The sequence below is a fragment of the Momordica charantia genome (assembly GCF_013281855.1).
Source record: "Momordica charantia cultivar OHB3-1 chromosome 1 unlocalized genomic scaffold, Mcharantia_2.0 BLBB01000001.1, whole genome shotgun sequence".
Lineage (NCBI taxonomy): Eukaryota > Viridiplantae > Streptophyta > Magnoliopsida > Cucurbitales > Cucurbitaceae > Momordica > Momordica charantia.
In genome coordinates, this window is record NW_028275157.1 from 24,031,264 (window position 1) to 24,049,398 (window position 18,135).

The following is an 18,135-nucleotide window of genomic DNA, read 5'->3' on the forward strand; positions in this document are numbered from 1 at the left end:
ATACTGTTTCTAATTACCATAATCTAACTGTTTATGTTTTAACCCATTGAACTCTGATCAATATATATATATTTTTCGGTACAGAACTCTGTTAAATTTTTTTCTTTTTCTTTTTTTTTTTAAGAAGTATCTTTTCTTCATGGTCTAGGTATTTATATTTACCCTTTTAATTAACCTCCTAGAAAAATGAATATTTCAAGTTCTACCTTCTTGAGTTAGGTCACGAGGTTGTAGTGACTTTGGAATATTTTAGACATGACATCTAGTGTTAATAGCTCGAGTGAGAATACTTGCACGTACCATAAATATGTATAGCCCAATACACTCTAAAAAGTTTTATTCAGAGTAGCAAAAGTAAGTTATAAGAGTGTAGCTCATCCTATGTATCTTTCTCTTATTTATAGAGAGAGTCTCTTTAACTTGGTTCGGATGGACCAATTCAACAGAATTCAATATGTTCGAGTTTGGTTTAGTTGGACGGATGGTGCAATCCGAATAGTTATGCCAAGGTGGCTCGATCCATTTTACTTCTTTAAATTTAATTCATCATGTGAATCTTGTATGGTAATTTCGCTCCTAATAGGTGGATTGAGGTAATTAAATACATGTTGGGCAAGGTAAAGAACGGACCCACTCCCATTTGTAAAATATAAGAGCCCAGTGGAAAACATGTTGGGCTTTTGAGTGGTAGACAGGCCCAGCCCAGCCTGACAGGCCCATTTTAACTATAAAAGGCTGGGCCTATTTTTGGTGGGCCAAGTTAAATGCAAACAAAGAATATGAAAAGAATTGTGCAGTTGTTGTTCTTGATTAGGAGAGGGGAGGAGACATTGGTGACCACATCAATCTTTTTGTCCTTCAACAACAATTCAATCTACAGAAACCCTCAACTCCCCAGCCTCATCTTTCACCAATTTCTCAATATGAATATCAATGGGGGATGGGATCGCTCCCCAATCGTGTCATTTCAACTTCCACTAATAATCTCCTTCTCTCTAACGTCACCATAACCTAACTAATTACAAATTTTAATGTGTATATGGACATTGGATAACATATGTGTATCTTTTTAAAATAATATCATTAAAAAGGAGGATATTTCCCAACTCTCAATCGAGATGTTTGAGTTTCATGTTCTTTTACGTTGACGAGGTATTTTTTAACTAACTATTTCTCACTTCATATTACCTTTTCTCTAAAAGTAAGGATAGTAAAAGTGAATTTTGGTTGCGTGTGAAAGTAATTAATTAGTTTTGCAGTCAAAATGAGGGAGTTCCCCACTACACGTGTGTTTCTAGTATAATGTGTGTTTAATTAATTAATTAATTAAGATGGTAATTGAGATTGATGTGACTAATAATTAAAGTTTAGGACCCACTTGAATAATATACTAATATTTAAGATAAGATGAAAGTGAATTTAATTATATATATTGTCCCAACTAGGGCTACATATCCATTTGCCTTTTGACAAATTAGGCTGTTCATTTTGGTGGGGGCTCACTAACTTTAATCTATAAATCAATTGATGTTTCATGTGTGCACATTTAATTATTAGGGTTATAATGAAAGTAAAACCTTGTTTTCTTAATTCTTCCTCCTTAAACTATAATTAATTAATCCCACCCCCAAGCTCATGGAAACTAATAGAAGTAACTAAAAAGCAATCTTTTCTTTTCAAGATTGAAATCAAGAAATTTGAACACTCCAAAAAGAAAATTGAATCTCTATCTTTCAGTAGATTATTCAACCTAATGAATCAGTATGTAGTTGAACACAAATAAATGACCTATTTTTCACCCAAGGCATTCATTACTTTCAATCCAAAAATACTATTTAGAGAGAGCAGAGAATGTTATTTGAAGTCAAGAAGTTCTTTCTAATTTACAAAGTTAAAGTTGGGTACAAAACAATTCTAAATCTTAAATAGAAATTACTTTAATATTGCAAGAGCAGCTATATCTGTCTTTGGGCACCAAAGGTTACTTTTTATATGTTAATTATTGGGTTAAATATGTGTTTAAGTCTCTAATGTTTTCATGTTTTTCAATAGTCTCTCTCGTTGACAAATTTCAATTAAGTTTTCTTAATTATGTTTTAACACAATTTTCAATTATATTCTTCATGTTAGTAAATGTTAAACTTCACCGTTGATAAGCTTACATAACATTATACTTGATGAGTTGGTCGAAGAAATTTAGATGAAAAAAGTTTGGAAATATTTTCCTCTATGTGACTTAAGTTTTCCTTTAAATTTCAATTATATATCATCCTTCATGTTGGTGAATGTTAAACAAAATTTATTTCTTCCAAATGGCATGTTTCACGTATCCAAATAGGTTAACAAAACATAATTTAATAATATATCAACTTTAATTTATACAGATAGATTTTAACCTATTTCAAAAGAATAATGTCCAAATAACTTTTCTTTATTAAACCATCATGGGTGGTATATTAGTCAAAATGGACTAGAGTTAATTAAGAGAGAATGGGTTCAAACCCATAATGGTCGCCTACCTTAGAAATTAGTGATTCGTATGTGTTTTCCGACATCAAATGTCGTAGGATCGGACGGTTGTCCCGTGAAATTAGTCGAAATGCGTGTAAGCTGGTCAGGACACTCACAGATATCAAAAAAGAACTATTAGAAAAATGGGTTTGGAACATTTGATGATTAGGGTTTTGAGATAAAAAATAAAGACTCACTCAAAAGATGCATGGGTGTGGCATTAAAGAGAGAATTGCAATATTTTGAAAAAGGGTAAATGGTAATTGGTCAATAAAGCTTTATATGGATTTGTCATCACTCTATCAGTAAACTCCATTTCAATCTTTTCAAATCATGGGAACAGTCACTCCCATCATCCTACTTGCACACCCATTTTCATCCATAACCCATAATGCCTCTAAATCCCATCAATCAACACAAACCAAAAACAAATAACAAAGTGAACTTTAAAAATATATTGCACCTTTTCTTGGGATCCATTTTTCTTTCAAATTGTATCATTATTTATTCTCTTCTCCCACACCCTTGAAGTGACTTTGATTGGAAGAGAGTGAATTTTTTTCACTAAGTTTGATGGATTTGACTAATCTTAGTGTCACTATTCCCCCCAATATGTAACCTAAAGTTAAAAAAATTGCTTCAAATGGACCAGAATCATAAGCATACAGTTACAAATGTTTCAAACAAATATGATATCTGACAATGATGAAAAGAGGATTCGCTTTGAATCCCAAAGCCAAAAAATGTCCCACCCACTCTCCCTCCTTTCCTTTCCCTTCTTAATTATTATTTGTTTATGTTTCTTTAAACACCTCATAAATCCATATTCACTTCTGTAAGAAAGCAAGTTAATAGTTCAGAGGGAGGAAACTTTCTTAATATATTTCATTATAGTACTAATGATTCAGTTATTCTGAATGGTGACTTTTAATCTCTGAAAGAAACAAAAAAGTTGGGGTCAACAGTTTACATATATAGTTAAAAGTAGAGGTAAGCATGCTCATTTGCTCATCATATCATGCTTCTAAATCTCAACCCTCCTAATCCAAAAAGAGATTACTATTACTAAAGCTACTATGAAAGAAGGTTTGATTCTGTTCATATGTGATGTCAGTGTGCCACTGATAATCTAATCTCATCAGTTAAATCACCATTGAACTAAAAAATTAAGTTGATACATTATGGTAAAATTTAAAGCTTTTCATCATAAAATAACAAGGTTAAATCATCAATCAAACCCAAAAGCTTAACAAGCTATTGAAATTACGGTAAATTTAATCTTTTATAGATATCTTATGATAACAAATGACCAAGTATTGATATTAATTGGGAAGGAATGACATATAGAGGTTCAGTTATAAGAAGTCTTGCTCCGATACTACGTAACAACATATATGTTAATTAAGAACCTTACCTTTAAAAGAAAATTGACATGACAAGAGTTTATAATATAAGTAGGCTATCTCATGGCGAATGAGATCGAACCTCATAATTATTGTTATGGTATGAGCTCCACTTGATTATGATGGTGATTTATTCATGTTTAACAAAATATACAAAAGATCGAACCAGAGCGATCATATAGACGTCATTTTGTTATTAATTATACTATAATTTATGAGTTAGCACTAGGCTGTCAAATGGGAGGGGAAGACTGAGAAGCTGAGACGACGTGGCATCTTGTTGCTGAAAGTAATGGCTTTTTTTCTTCCGCATGCAAGATGATGCATTCCCCAAAACTTTTGAGATCAATGGCATATAAATGATCAGTAAAAACTACATAAATGTATTTAATATATTAAGCTTATAAACTACGCCAAATTATAATATTATTAACAACGTAACTCATCCAATAAACACAAAAATCTGATACACTGATATCCAAATCAAAACACAACACAAAGCCGAGGCATGCTTCCTTTCTCTTAACACTCTTTTTCACATCCATCTGATAAGACTGATAAGAAAATTCAACCTTTAGGTGGTGTTTTTTTTCCCTTTCTTTGTCCCAAATATGAAAAATGGAAAAAAAGAAAAAGAAAATAGTTTTAAGGTGCATAGATAGAAGAGTGAAGAGTCGGGCCACATGATGATACGGGGGATTGAATAATTTATCCCACTTCAAAAGATGTTAAGGGGCAGTCCCATCATTATACCAATTCCCTCACTGAGCTTTCCAATCATGTCTCCGATTCATGTACTTGTTTTAACTGTTCAAACCTTCTGTTCCTCAGCTTTCTGTCCCATCCCACACCAATATTATTATTATTATTATTCCAAAAAACTGAATTCAATTCAATTTTTTTACTCTCATTCCCATTTCAAGCCAACAACAGCATCATCATATACATTACAAAAATTTTCATATTCTAGGTAGTTTATACATACATTTACATGTACCCAGTGGATTGAATTAAATTGAATCAAAAGGGGTCGGTCAGCGAGTTTAATTTTGTTTTATTCTTTCAATCCAATACCCCAACCATGATTAATAAATCACGTGTGAACTGGTATATAAAGTTCCTTTTTTTTTTTTTTGAAATTTTTTGTACTGTAGAAAAATGCACCCCAGACATATAATTTACTTAGGAAAAAAAAAAGTCAAATATATGATCATCATCTTCTTCTTCTGGTTAATAAAAACCTCTCTTTCCAGCAGCTGCTTCCTCAAACGATGTGGAATTGGCGTTGTTGTTGTTGTTTTCCGCTGCCCAATCAAATAGACCAAATTTGGCTTCTTTTTGCTGCCCATCATCATCTCCTCCAGTGCTGAACAAGAGGTTTAAAGGGTCGGTATCCAACTCTTCCAAATCCGCAAAAAAATCATCACTTTGATTGTTGTTATTGTTATTGGTGGGCATGTATTGAAACCCTTCGCTGAAATCTCCATTGTCTTCTGCTTGAATGATCTCCTGATGATCAATTGCCTCTTCCTTGACATTTGTTGGTGCACCAAATACTTGGGTTTTGTTGGTGTCAGCAGGCTGATCTGGGGTTGGGTTTTGGGGGTTGAGTTTTGAATTTGGTGCGCTGCTTTTTGATTGTTGGGAGCGGGAAGAGCCGGCCAGGGCGTTTCTTTGGGTCGGCCATGGATGGTTGTGCTCTGATGTGTAGGTAATGACCAGCATATTGGGATCTGTTCGGCTTCTCTCCACTTGTTTTCTGGCTGAGCAACCCTTTGAGCTGCTGCATCTGTAGTATCCCCTGGAGGAATAATAATGGTTTCACAAAAATTAATTTTCATAATTTGGGAACATCATTACTGCTGTAAAATCTTTGGGATATTCAAAACGAAATTACTAGTTAACACCAGTATAACTCAGCCGATAAAGACAACTATTATACGTCTCTCTAATTATATAAGTTCGAATTCTCACTCTGTATATACCTATACGCTAATAGTCTAATCTAAGTTTTCTAAAATTTTTTGAGCCAAAAGAAATACACACTTTGAGTTTCTTAGTTTGAGGAGAGAAAAAGACTATTTTGGAAAGACCAACTATTTTCTTTTTCCTCAACATTGTGTTATGGCTCTTAATAACTGTACTAATCTTGACCTAATTAAAGCTTAAAACTCTTTGGTTTGCTAACAGTGATTAGTGATTTGTTATATATGCATGATCAGTATTATAAGATCTCACGTTGAAAAAAGAGACCTAATAAAGATTTATAATAATATAGGTGGACTACATCTATCATTGGCAATTGGTTCTTTCATGGAACACCATGAATATTAATAACTATGACCAATTTAGGATTGAGATATAATTGGTCAAAAAGATGAAACTCAGAAGAAATCCCAAATCCACAAGTGAGACCACTGAAATGCAAGAAAAATAAACAAAACCCAACTCTGATAAATCAAGAATCAACATAAACTAACAGTGAAAAGGGGGGAAAAAATAAGGTTAAGTTAAAATTAGGGTAAATTTTGGTTGCTACATAAGAACTGCAAAAGCACCCCCAAAAGTTGTGAAGGAAAAAACAACTCAAAAACACACAATTGTCAGCCTAACAAACAATAATTTCATCCATCAAAATCAAACCAAGTTTTCTGATTGATAATCAATAATGGTAGGAAAAAAAAAAGTTTATATACCTAGGATAGGGAGAACCTTTAATGGGTTTCTGACCATATTTCCTCCAAGCCCAGAGATCAGAAGGAATAACTTCTCCATTAGGCCTACTGCTGGCAGCCACTGGTGCAGGAACACAAACCACCTTCCTTGCCTGGCTCTTCCTAATTAAACACACAAACACAACACCATACATATCTATAAACAAAACAACCCTCACAAATTCCTATCATCTCAAAAAATGTTGAATTGTAAACTGTCTATACATATATTCCCCCAACCACTTTTTCCCAGATAGAGCTATTATTTTGGGGATTGTGATGTATATTTGTGTAAGAGAAGCAACTGAAAGGGACACTGCATACCACACAGAAAAAAGGAAGGAAAAAAAAAAGAAGAGCTTATACAATACAATTCCAACACAGTTATCAATTCAGGTGGGTTTTGGGAAGAAACAAAAAGTTGCCTTGTGATAACAACTATACAATGAAAGCCAAAAACCCCCCACCTTTTTAGGCTTGATTATAACCCCCTCTAAATTTCCCATCACCATCTAAATTATTCTCAAGTCTCCACACTCTGCAATCTCACTTGATGATCACCAAACTTAAAATTAAACCCTACTTTTTAAAAAACAAAAAATTAATAAACTTTATCTTGGGCTCCAATTCAAAAGCAATTTTTTAAGTTTAGTCGAAGCTTCAAATCTTCACCCCAAAATCTAAAAACGAGAAGTAAAAGGATAGCAGATATTGTAGGTACCTTCGCTTGATACCGGTGGGATTCCGGGGAGAAGAGATCTGAACGGCGGTGTTGTCGAGGAAATGATGAAACTCAGAAGAATTAGCATTAATTAAGGGTGTGGAGGAGGTGGAATTGGGAAACAAAGGGGAAGAATGAGGAGAAGAAATGGGGAACTTATTTGTGGAAGGAGAGATCTGAAGCATACGTGAGAAAATATTAGTATTATTGGAAGAAGAAGGTGGGGTTTTGATTACAAGGTGATGATCATGATCTTGATCATGGCCGCCATTGAAAAAGGTACAAGTAGTGGAAGAATTAGAAGCCGCTGAAGGAGAAGAAGAAGAGCCACACATATCGAGCTCGTGAAGGAGTGGATCTCTCATGGCAGCTGCACAAAATGGATCTCCAAAGCTGCTGTATTGATGTTGTTGCGATGTTGGTTGTTGTTCCAGCTGATCCAAATTACTCATGGATGGGTGAAATTGCCACTCGGCTGATGAAAAACCAAAAGGGTCTTCAATTTTGCAGCCATAAGTGGCACTACTGGAGCTGCCTCTCACAATATCAGTCAAATCTCCTTGGTAATTCTCCATTTCCAAACACCCAATAAGCTGCTGCACATAACTAATTCAACCAATCCAAGAAGGCATTATTCTGAGGAGTCTTTGTTGAAGTTCAAGCACAAAAAGGCGCACAGAAAAAAAACTGGCTCTAAAAGGGCATTTTTCTTCTCTAAAACAAACAAAAACTGATTCAGAGCTGAAGGTTTAAAGAAAAAGAGAGAGAGAAAAGAGAGAAAGTCGCTGACTTTGAACACAAATTATATAGCTGATTCTTCTGTTCTACATAAACCAACGAGAGAGAGAGAGAGAGGAGGGAAAAAGAAAAGGAGGTTGATAGTTAACTAAAGGACGTGTGACACAAACACAATATATTTTGTCTTTTTTTTTTTTTGTGTTCTTATGATGGTTAATGATATTAAATCAGTAAAATCTACTTCAATTATTACATCTTTTTCATTAATCCATAATTTTGATCAAATAAAAGCATCTCATTATTTAATTACAGAAAATTCAGCTGCGCGTGGACTTATTAACTAGCATCACACAGAGTCAAGTTTCCCTATTTTTTAATTAGGGGTGATTTAAACTTTTTTTAATCTCTCTTCTATCTTACACGCAAAGGGTTAATTAAAGTTGAGAGCTTTCAAACGAAGGAAAAAAAAAGTGGGTTTTTTGATAACAAAGTGATGTTGTGATGGGAAGGTTAAAAAGGTAAAAGACCAAATAGAGGCAAAGCCAATTACAGCCACAATCCTCGTAAAACGATTCGTTTTGTGTCCTTCGGCAATTTTGAACGGTGGCAATTGATATATATTTTAAACCTAAATTTGCTCTTCCCATTTGAATTATTTTTAGTTAGAATATAACTCATCGATAATTGACATATATCATCAAAAGGTTCTCACATTTTCATATGTGCACTTATATTATATAGTTAAGTAATGGACTTAACCCCAATATGAAATTTAATGGGATCAAAATAGACCTTAAAAAGGTACAATAATTAAAATGAACAAAAATGGATGGAAAGTGCCGAATGTCAAAATAGTATTGAACCATTTATTTAATTATATTTTACCAAAATTAGAAGAAAAAATTTGTTAATTTTTTTAGATAGAATCATCCCTTTGTTAAAAATTCGATCAAAACTCCAATATAATTAATCTTACTCTAAATTTTAATATTTAATAAATAAATATTCCGCTAAAAGGGAAGAAAGAATAATGTGACATATTTAAAACATATCCAAAGGGATCTTTTCTGAATTAATTGTAAAACATAATTACTGTATAATATTGTTCATTATGTTTCACTTGCATATTTAAGCAAGGAAAGGATGCATAGATGTCAAATTAGTTAACATAAAATACACGAATATTTAATAATTTTATATTTTGAAGAATAATTCTTCAAACACAAAATAATATCAATGTCATACGTAATACCATTCACTTTTCAAATTTAATTAGATCTAGAATGGGACAATTTTTGAAACAACCCTAGCTAAACACAAGTACTTTATAGGCCAATAGTTCACAAGGAATTATATTAGAAATATCATTAATAATTTTGTAATTAAATCATCAAACATACAATTGATATTAAACTCATAGATCGAATTCAACCTTATCGAAAAATAAAGAGATCGAGACATATGTGTCGTAACTATATTTAATAAAAGTGGATCGATAATGGTTATTTCATTAAGTATTGTCGTAGATATGTGGATTGAAATCTATATCCTATGGACATAGATTTTGAAAATTTGGGGAAGGAGAGTAGTAGTAGTAGTACAAACTACTGCATCCCTTTGCATTCGAACTATTTCAGTAGCCACCTTAATTTTTCCCACTACCCACAACGACTTTTAATTAAAAATAAAAAGATGGACTTTGCATACTTAATATGTTGAAAATACATGAGATTATTAAATAACATATGTAGTAAGTAAATTAATTAGAATTAAGGAGTGTTGCGGCAGAATATATATTGTCTAATTTACATAAATAATTAGGGTCTGTAAAAGGTGATTGTTTGGAGAATGAGACATGTAAACTAAAATGTCGGGTGGGTTAAGGACAAATAGAAAAGAGAGTAATTAAGACACTAATTAATTAATTAATTCTAATAAAGAGAGAGTGATAAGGAATTAGGGTTGGTTTTTAGTTGTAAAAGGGTGAGACAAGATTTGGCAAGGCTGGTTTTATTTTTTTTATTTTTAAATTTTATGGGGTGGAGACCAGTGTGTGTACTACTATGTTTTTTTTTTCTTTTTTCTAATAATAATAATAATAATATATTTAAAATTGTGTTGTCATCGCCTATCTTTATGTTGACCACCATTAAAAAAATTGACAGCTTATTATTTAAAAAAAGAAAGATCTATTGTATTTCTCTCTTATTTGTCAACAATTTAACGATCTGAGCAGGATATATATTAAACAATTAATTAAGATATAAGTATTTTCTTTGTATATATTATTGTAATAATAAGAACACACATGATTGGACATTACAATGGATTTTTCCCTAAAAAGAAGACTCTCTCTCCCTAAAAGTGAGATGGGTTTTGGTTGGAGAGAGAAATTGGGTTTTGTTTGGCATTTGGGAGAATGAAGTTTTCAAAGTGCCAATCATCATTTATGGAATCACACAACCTCTATTGTTTGATGAGACATTTTGAGAATCTCTCATCTCTCATCTCTCATCTCTCATCTCTCATCTCTCATCATCATGTGTGAGAGAGAGAGAGAGAGTTGTTTCTGTTGATGTCTTTAATTGGAACAATTTTTCAAAAGGGTATTGCTATGTTATGAGATGAATACTCAAGCATTTTTGAGACACTTTCTTTTCTTTCTTTCTATTTGATTTTGGGCACATGACATGCTTCTTACACACAATTTTATCTTTAAATACCACAACCATTAATCAATCTTACAAAATTATATTCCCTTCTTTCTTTCTGGTCGCCATTTCCATGTAGACGCTCACTCAAACCATGCCACAATTTTAAAATGAAATATTGTTGAGAATTACAATCAAAGTCTCACATTAACTAGAGGGGAAGAATTTAACTTCATGGCAAAGTTAGGGACGATATCTCTCTATTGAGGTCTTTTTGGATAATACCAAAACCAAAGTGTCGATAGAATCCTCTTTGTGTCCTAAGAAAAATTAACTTTTATGCAACACGATTTAGATTGAAATATGAATCTAAATTTTGCTTCTCCTGATATTTCCCTGGTGAGTTTCCAGCTAAAGCATGGACTTTCCTCACTATAACAATACATATGTACCTTTTTCAACCATGTTTTATTCTCATTTTTAGGCAAGAAAATTGAGATCATTTAACTTAGAATATTCTAAGTTAAATATACTAACTACGGATTCAAGTGTACTCTTCAGTTACCAAGTTCATCAGTGTGTGTCAATAGTTAATTAACCAAATATTAGGTACAAGTAATTTTTTTATAATAATCATGTTTTTTTAGTATAATATGTGAAGATGAAGATTCAAACTCACGAAATTTTGGTTGCATATAGGTACCTGAACTCGTTGAGCTATATTTCAGTTGGTATAAGTTCATATATACATTTAAAATTTAAATCACTATTAAATCTAAAATCCTAAATTTATATACACATTAGGATAAGAATATGAAATAAGGAGAAAATATGGTTAGGAAGTTTTAATTTAGAATCATGTTAAATCAATCATCTAAAAGCATATTAATATATATTTCATACAAAAAACAGTTGCCTTCCACGTTCTAACATGACGAATGCCAAAGACAACTAAGAACAGAACAAAATAGAAGTGGGGATTCTCTTAACAAAGAATTTATGAAGGTTTTTTCTTTTTTCTTTTTTTTTTTTTTTGTCTTACCATATTCAAATTGCCATGTGATTCAAGCTCCTTCACATTAATATAATAAATATTAGCATATGGTTTTCCCATTTATTATTATTTTAAAAATTCCCTTCCCTCATAAATAAATGCCAATTAAATTGCCAACTTTCACTGCTAATTATTGGCATCACGATCGGATTAGGATTTGTTTTTCCAAAAAGAAATTATATAATAATAATGCCCTGCAAACTTATCAAGTTGTTTCAAATTATTTAATTTCCATATATACAAAGTTTTGCTTTGCTGGCTTGTGACACGTCTCCTACTTTGAATTATAAATCAACCATATATACAAAGTTTTAAATATGGATTCCAATAAAAAAATTGAGCTCTCAATTTTAGGGAAATGTTAATAAATATTGACTTTGATAGATATTTTTTTGAAAAAATCATAAAAATAAAAATTTTTATAAAATATATTAAATTAACTAATAAATATTGAGGTGATCTCAACCATCTATCTTTTCACAAAAGCATAAACCTACGACCACTCTGTGGAATGACATAAGAACGGCGGTTTCCTCTTGATCCACAAAATGCATTTTTTTTAATGAGCGATGTTCCTCTCTTCAAAAAAAAATTAATATTATTAATATTATATCAGATCAGTATATTTTTATTGATATATCTTTACATCCGGTCAATTTTTCCATGATATAATGAAAATAATGTTGATTAATTTGAAACTTTGAATGGTTTATGGTGTTTTTATTTTCCAAGAAAAAAACTAGAGAATAAATATTAACTACTTTTTGCTTCATATTTATATCAAGTACTTTTCATACTAGGAAATGTTATTTTCCTACGTGGTATATGATGAAATTATTGGATATTCTTCTAACAAAAATTTTCATTAAAAAATATCTCGAGATCTTTGATATGTTAAATAATTTTGAGAGTTGAGTACATTAAAATTTTTGTGGTATTTTCAAAAAAAAAAAATTAAAAACTTTTTGGTCATTATTAATTTTTGTATGGATCTCAAAATTTAAGAATAATATAACCTAATTCCAAACACAGTTCGTAATTTGCATTAATAATTAAAATAAAAGAAGATGAGTTTTGTCTGTATATGGGCTACTAGTCTACACAAAAAATATAAAAATTTAAGTGGAAAGTAGGGGTCCATTACATTTATTTAAAAGAAAAAAAAATCTATATTTATCAATGTTTCCGGTTGATTTTCTTTAATTATTTATTTGGGATGGATTATTATATGATCTTTCATTAATAAACAATTGTTGAAATACAGTTGTGCTTTAATTGGAAAATATATCTGTTAGAAGACAAAGCCGTACTCTCTTATTTAATCCCCATAATTTCATATCAACAATACTAGAGTTCGATTTTATGATGTGGGATATTATTATTGCATTTATATAAGTGTTTTCTGCTGATAAAAATATGCCAGAAAATTAATAAGAATTCTTGCTAATCTGTGTAGGTTAAATATTTTTCATTTCATAAATTTTGTGGGAATGCATGTGAAATTAGACAATGTTATCCCTAGCTAATGTTTCTACTTTTTATTTTTGTATTTCGTTTCTTCCTCCACAATCAACGAAAATAAAATAATTATGTTGGGCAGCTGTTTCTTATTTTTCCTATTTTTCTTTTATTGAAAAAATAGATAACCATTTCTTATTTTTATTTTCTAAAATTTTTAAAAAAATGTAAAAAAAAAAAAAAGAATATGAAAGTTCAAAATTTTTATCTCATATTTATTTTTTTTAATATTTATTATATGCATTTTTAAGTAAAAGTGTAAAATAATATTTTTATCTATATTGCCTTTAAGGAGGAACCTAGTTAGTAAGGCCTTAAGGTCTTTTTGTCATATTGGTTTGGAGATCTCAAGTTTGAATCTTCCTTAATACTCAGAACCTTTAATGTCTCTTGAGTCCGAATCTAGTGGTAGGCACGGGTACCCCGAATATAGGGGAACAAAGCACCGACTTTCAATTATATAAAAAAAAAAAACAAGAGAAAGTTGATTCGGTTGTTTTTAAAATTTCTAAACAATTTTAGGAATATTTCTTAAAACATAAGAAAGGAGAAAAGTAACCAAAACAATTATCAAATATTTATACTTCTTAAAAATTAGGAAACGTTTCTTGAAAACTCCAAATTAAATATTTGATCTCAGAAGGCATCTGTCTTGGTGTTGGCATTGGGTCCCCAAATTTTATTTTCTTGTCCGCCAAACATAGTAGCAGTCCCCCTCAACTGTGCAAGTTTTTTTATTTTATTTTTTTAAACACCTACACCTACTCTCCACCCCTCATTCACTTTCTGATTTTCCATTGAATCTCTCTCTGTGTGTAGTTTTTTCTTTCCAGAAGATGAAATGGAGATTAAGAGATGAAATCAAATAAGAAACATGGAATGAGGTTGACTGAAGTAATATGGAACGAAACATGCAAGAACACAAGTCATGTCCCAATCCGACCAAATTTAATGGAGTGGATATTTTGGTGAATATATGATCGCCACATTTGAGATTTCTTTTCTAATGAGATGAAGACAACAAAATCCAGGATTAACTGTTTGATGTTTGATATCAACTGTTTCCTTGGGATGGTTTTCATAACATTGATCATCATATAGCCATTTACATTTCTGGGTATTGGTTAATTTTCACATCATCAATTTTGGGTTGTTCTTAATTTCTTGGGAAAGGAAAATAGTGGAAGGAGCTGTTGTTTATAAGTATATATGTGATTGTGATTGGTCTTGCGAAGAATAATATATGTATTGATTTTCAATGTTCAAGTGAAGACCATACATATCAGTGGTTTTGGATTACTTGGAAAGTTGTTCAAGGGAAATTATTCAAGGAGACTTGAGATCATATGTGTAATTCAATATGTCTCTCAATCCTATTTCGTGGATTGCAAGATATCGTGTTCTTTTTTCAATTTGATTAAAATAATTTGAACCTTTATTAATATATAGATGAATGAATCGACATCACATCCAAATAAAAGAGGATTATGAGATCATGCAAGCATGGTTAAAAAAATTTTAAAAACTACATTTCTATTCAGTGGATCAATAGTAAGAACTCTAAAGTTTACCTCTCTGTGAGATTTTCTTAGGAAGCATGTGAGTGAGAACAAAATATGCTAAAACGATCCGTGTTGGTCTATAAAGATAGTTTTCGCTCTAATAAAAGTATTTTGAAGCTACTAGGTGTCAAATTCGAATTCCAAATGAACTTAATTAGCTAAATGCGAACAAATAGGACATGTGTGGAGAGACACTTAGGTAATCTAACCAACCTAAGAAGAGTGGAGGTAATTATAATGTTGCTTCTATAAATAAAGGGGCCTAATTGACCACTTTTTGAGGTGCAATTTAAGAGCTCTCTAGCAAAGTTTAGTCAATTCAAGCACAAGTATTAGCTTAGGCAACAAATGGTGTTTGGCAAGCACTAACTCAGTGTAAGGTTATTATCTTGTCTTCCTCACTTTTAGACTTTTAGTTTAGCATTCTTTTTTAGGCAAAGATGATGAGCTTAGTCAAAATTAATACAATGAGTTAGCCAACCACAGTGTGTCTCTATCCAACAAAACATTAGCAACAATATAGAGATTAAATTTTATTAGAGAAAATTAATTATTTTGTAGTTTTGAAAATTACATGGGCAAGTAAGTTTGGAAAGTAAAAATTGTTGCAAATCTGACATATACAAATGCACTTAATAATTATGTCTTGATGGTTCTAAATGTTATTACAATTCCCAACTCATATAGTATTGAATCTTTTTCTTTTTCACGGGCGTTGTTGCGAGATCTCAAGTTTATGACTTGATATAACGTGTACGTCTTAGTCTTTAGTTTAGGAAGGAACTCACTATTTCTTATCTTCGATTCTATATATATATATATATTTATTTTCAGTTTGATTCAACGAAAAGAGCCATGATCGAAGAATCACATAATTCATAATCAAGTTCTCTAAGGAAGAATTAGGATTGAGGTTGGGGTAGGGGCGTGAGGTGAAAATTTATTCTCCAATATCCTAAAAGAGATAAAAATGAAAATTTTTCTTGTCTTGGATTTCAACTCCATTTAAGGCGGAAATTCAGATTCACTAATAGATCGTCTTACAAGCTCATAAGATTTAAAATCAACCTATTCATGACACTTCAAATCAAGTTCTCAAGCAAATGAACTTTATCCATCACCGTAATGTTCTCATCTCATAAGATTGAAGGAAAAAGATCTTCAACTCTTTATAATTTATTTTACAAATTTCATTCATATTATATATATCACAAATTTAGACTTTGTGGCCTATAGGCTAGCCAGGCACAACCCTCAAAAGGTCCCAACTTGGTGTGCAATTACCCACATGCCCCATCTCAACCTACACCCTTTAACATGTTTGGTCAACCCAACCCCTCAAAAGAAAACAAACCCAATTAAATTAGGCAATAAAAAAGAAGAAGAAAAAAACCCCATTAATTGAATTTAAAAGAGAGGCCATTAGAGAGTTGCCCATTTAATGGAGATAGTCATCATCCTATGAACAAAACCCCAAAGTTCTCTCCTCACCAACCAAACATGTTTTGTTGTGTTCAATCAGCCTTGGGGCTATAAGGGTCATAGACTCTGCTGGATACACAAAAAGAATAGACCAATAGGGTGCAGACAAGTGGCATTAGAGGCCAACCCATGAACCATTTTCCTCAAAGCTAAGCTCTTCCTCCAATTTTGGCTTTAACTTTTTCCTTTTATTATTATTTTTTTCTTGCTTGGGGGTTTGTTCTTGTCTCCCCTTTTGCTTTTGCATTTTCTAACCCTACCTACAGAGGTATTTATATATTATACACAAACCATAAACATAGATAATTTATATGATGTTTTGATTGTGCTTCTCTTTTGTTTGGCATGGGTGCCTTTAGAGTTCTTTTGCTTTTTGCATGATATATAGGGATTGGTGCAAAGTGGTGTTTTTTGATGTTGACAAACCTCTAATTCCTAATTTTCTTTTTTCTTACCTTCAATTTGAAATTGGGTTTGTTTGTTTATTTGAAATTTCTCCTCTTGGAATAAAATATACTGTTCTTTTGATCTTTTAATTTTCTCCACAAGGGAACACTGTTTCTACTTTCTTGAGTAGATCAAAAAGAAGGTATACTTTAAAGACTTGTTGGAAGGGAACACCAATGCATAGTAAATGAAGGAATTATGACATTCCATTGTTTTGGTTTTCAAATAGTCAAAATTTGTGAATTGGGTACTACAAGGAATATTTAAATTGAGATTTTGGTATGTTAATGTCGGTTTCGTTATTGTTGGTGTTGATGATAAACTAACCATTACATTCTCCTTTACGTGTAGGCTCGACAACACTTAGACCTAACATGTGAACTACTATATGAAATAGAGATCAATCAAACATAACATTAATAGTGTTTGAATTCAAAACTTACTTTTTTTAAATTAGAATATTAAACTTGAATATGAAGATTTGAATGTTTGATCCTAAGGGAAAGAGATAGATGTATTGCCTCATTTATTTTTTATTTAGACACATTTTTTATGCCTAACGAATCGACCTCATTCTGTGGATAAAGACAATTAAACTAGCAAAGATCATCTTCATTCTGCAAATAAAGACAATTAAACAAGCAAATATCATCTGTTGTTTTAAAGATCTACTCAGAAGTACTATCGAAACCGGCATTATTAAAAAACACACTTATATTTGACCACTCGGTAAAGTCAACAATATATCATACACCTCTCCGCTGCATGGAAAATCCTCCTTTCACTTGGCAAATCAATCAAACATGTCTTTTTAATAGTGTTATAATACAAAGTCCATAAGAATACCCTTAAGTGACACGTAGCCCTTATTGATACATATGACTTTGCTTTGACATGGGAAGAAATGTCGAGGCTTTTCCTTCCTTCAAGGGATTATGTTAGATTTCATGCCCTTATTTTCTTCTCTCATCTTATCTTTCACATATCAAAAGATGCAACTTTTGATTCAACTTTTATTACATCACTTCTTTGCCATCACAAGAGATCTTAAGATTTTTTTGACTCCTTTTCTATAGTCCATTCCAATTTACGATGTTGTAACTAACAAGGTAATTTTATACAAAATTATTCCCATGTCATTTCAGTTCAATGATTACAAGTAACAAATTCTGATCAATCAATCTTACTCTTTCATTGCTTGTTTCCATATCCCACTTGATCCAATAACTTTGGTTAGGATAAAGTTAATCATTTGGCCTATTTTCGTATGGATTCTGATTTTTTTTTTTTTTTTGGTAGTTTCCTCTAACATATTGAATATGATAAGAGGATAG

The 18,135-nt window shown here is 31.6% G+C and overlaps 1 protein-coding gene across 1 annotated transcript; it reads right to left on the minus strand.

The window, feature by feature from the left end:
* Positions 1–4,953: 4,953 nt before the first annotated feature.
* Positions 4,954–8,216, minus strand: LOC111015801 (putative WRKY transcription factor 14). The gene is made up of 3 exons (XM_022290958.2): positions 7,350–8,216; positions 6,611–6,751; positions 4,954–5,715 (listed from the first exon to the last, which is right to left on the minus strand). Exons 1-3 carry the CDS (start codon positions 7,922–7,924, stop codon positions 5,145–5,147), a joined length of 1,287 nt encoding a protein of 428 aa, XP_022146650.1. The 5' UTR covers positions 7,925–8,216; the 3' UTR covers positions 4,954–5,144.
* Positions 8,217–18,135: the final 9,919 nt, after the last annotated feature.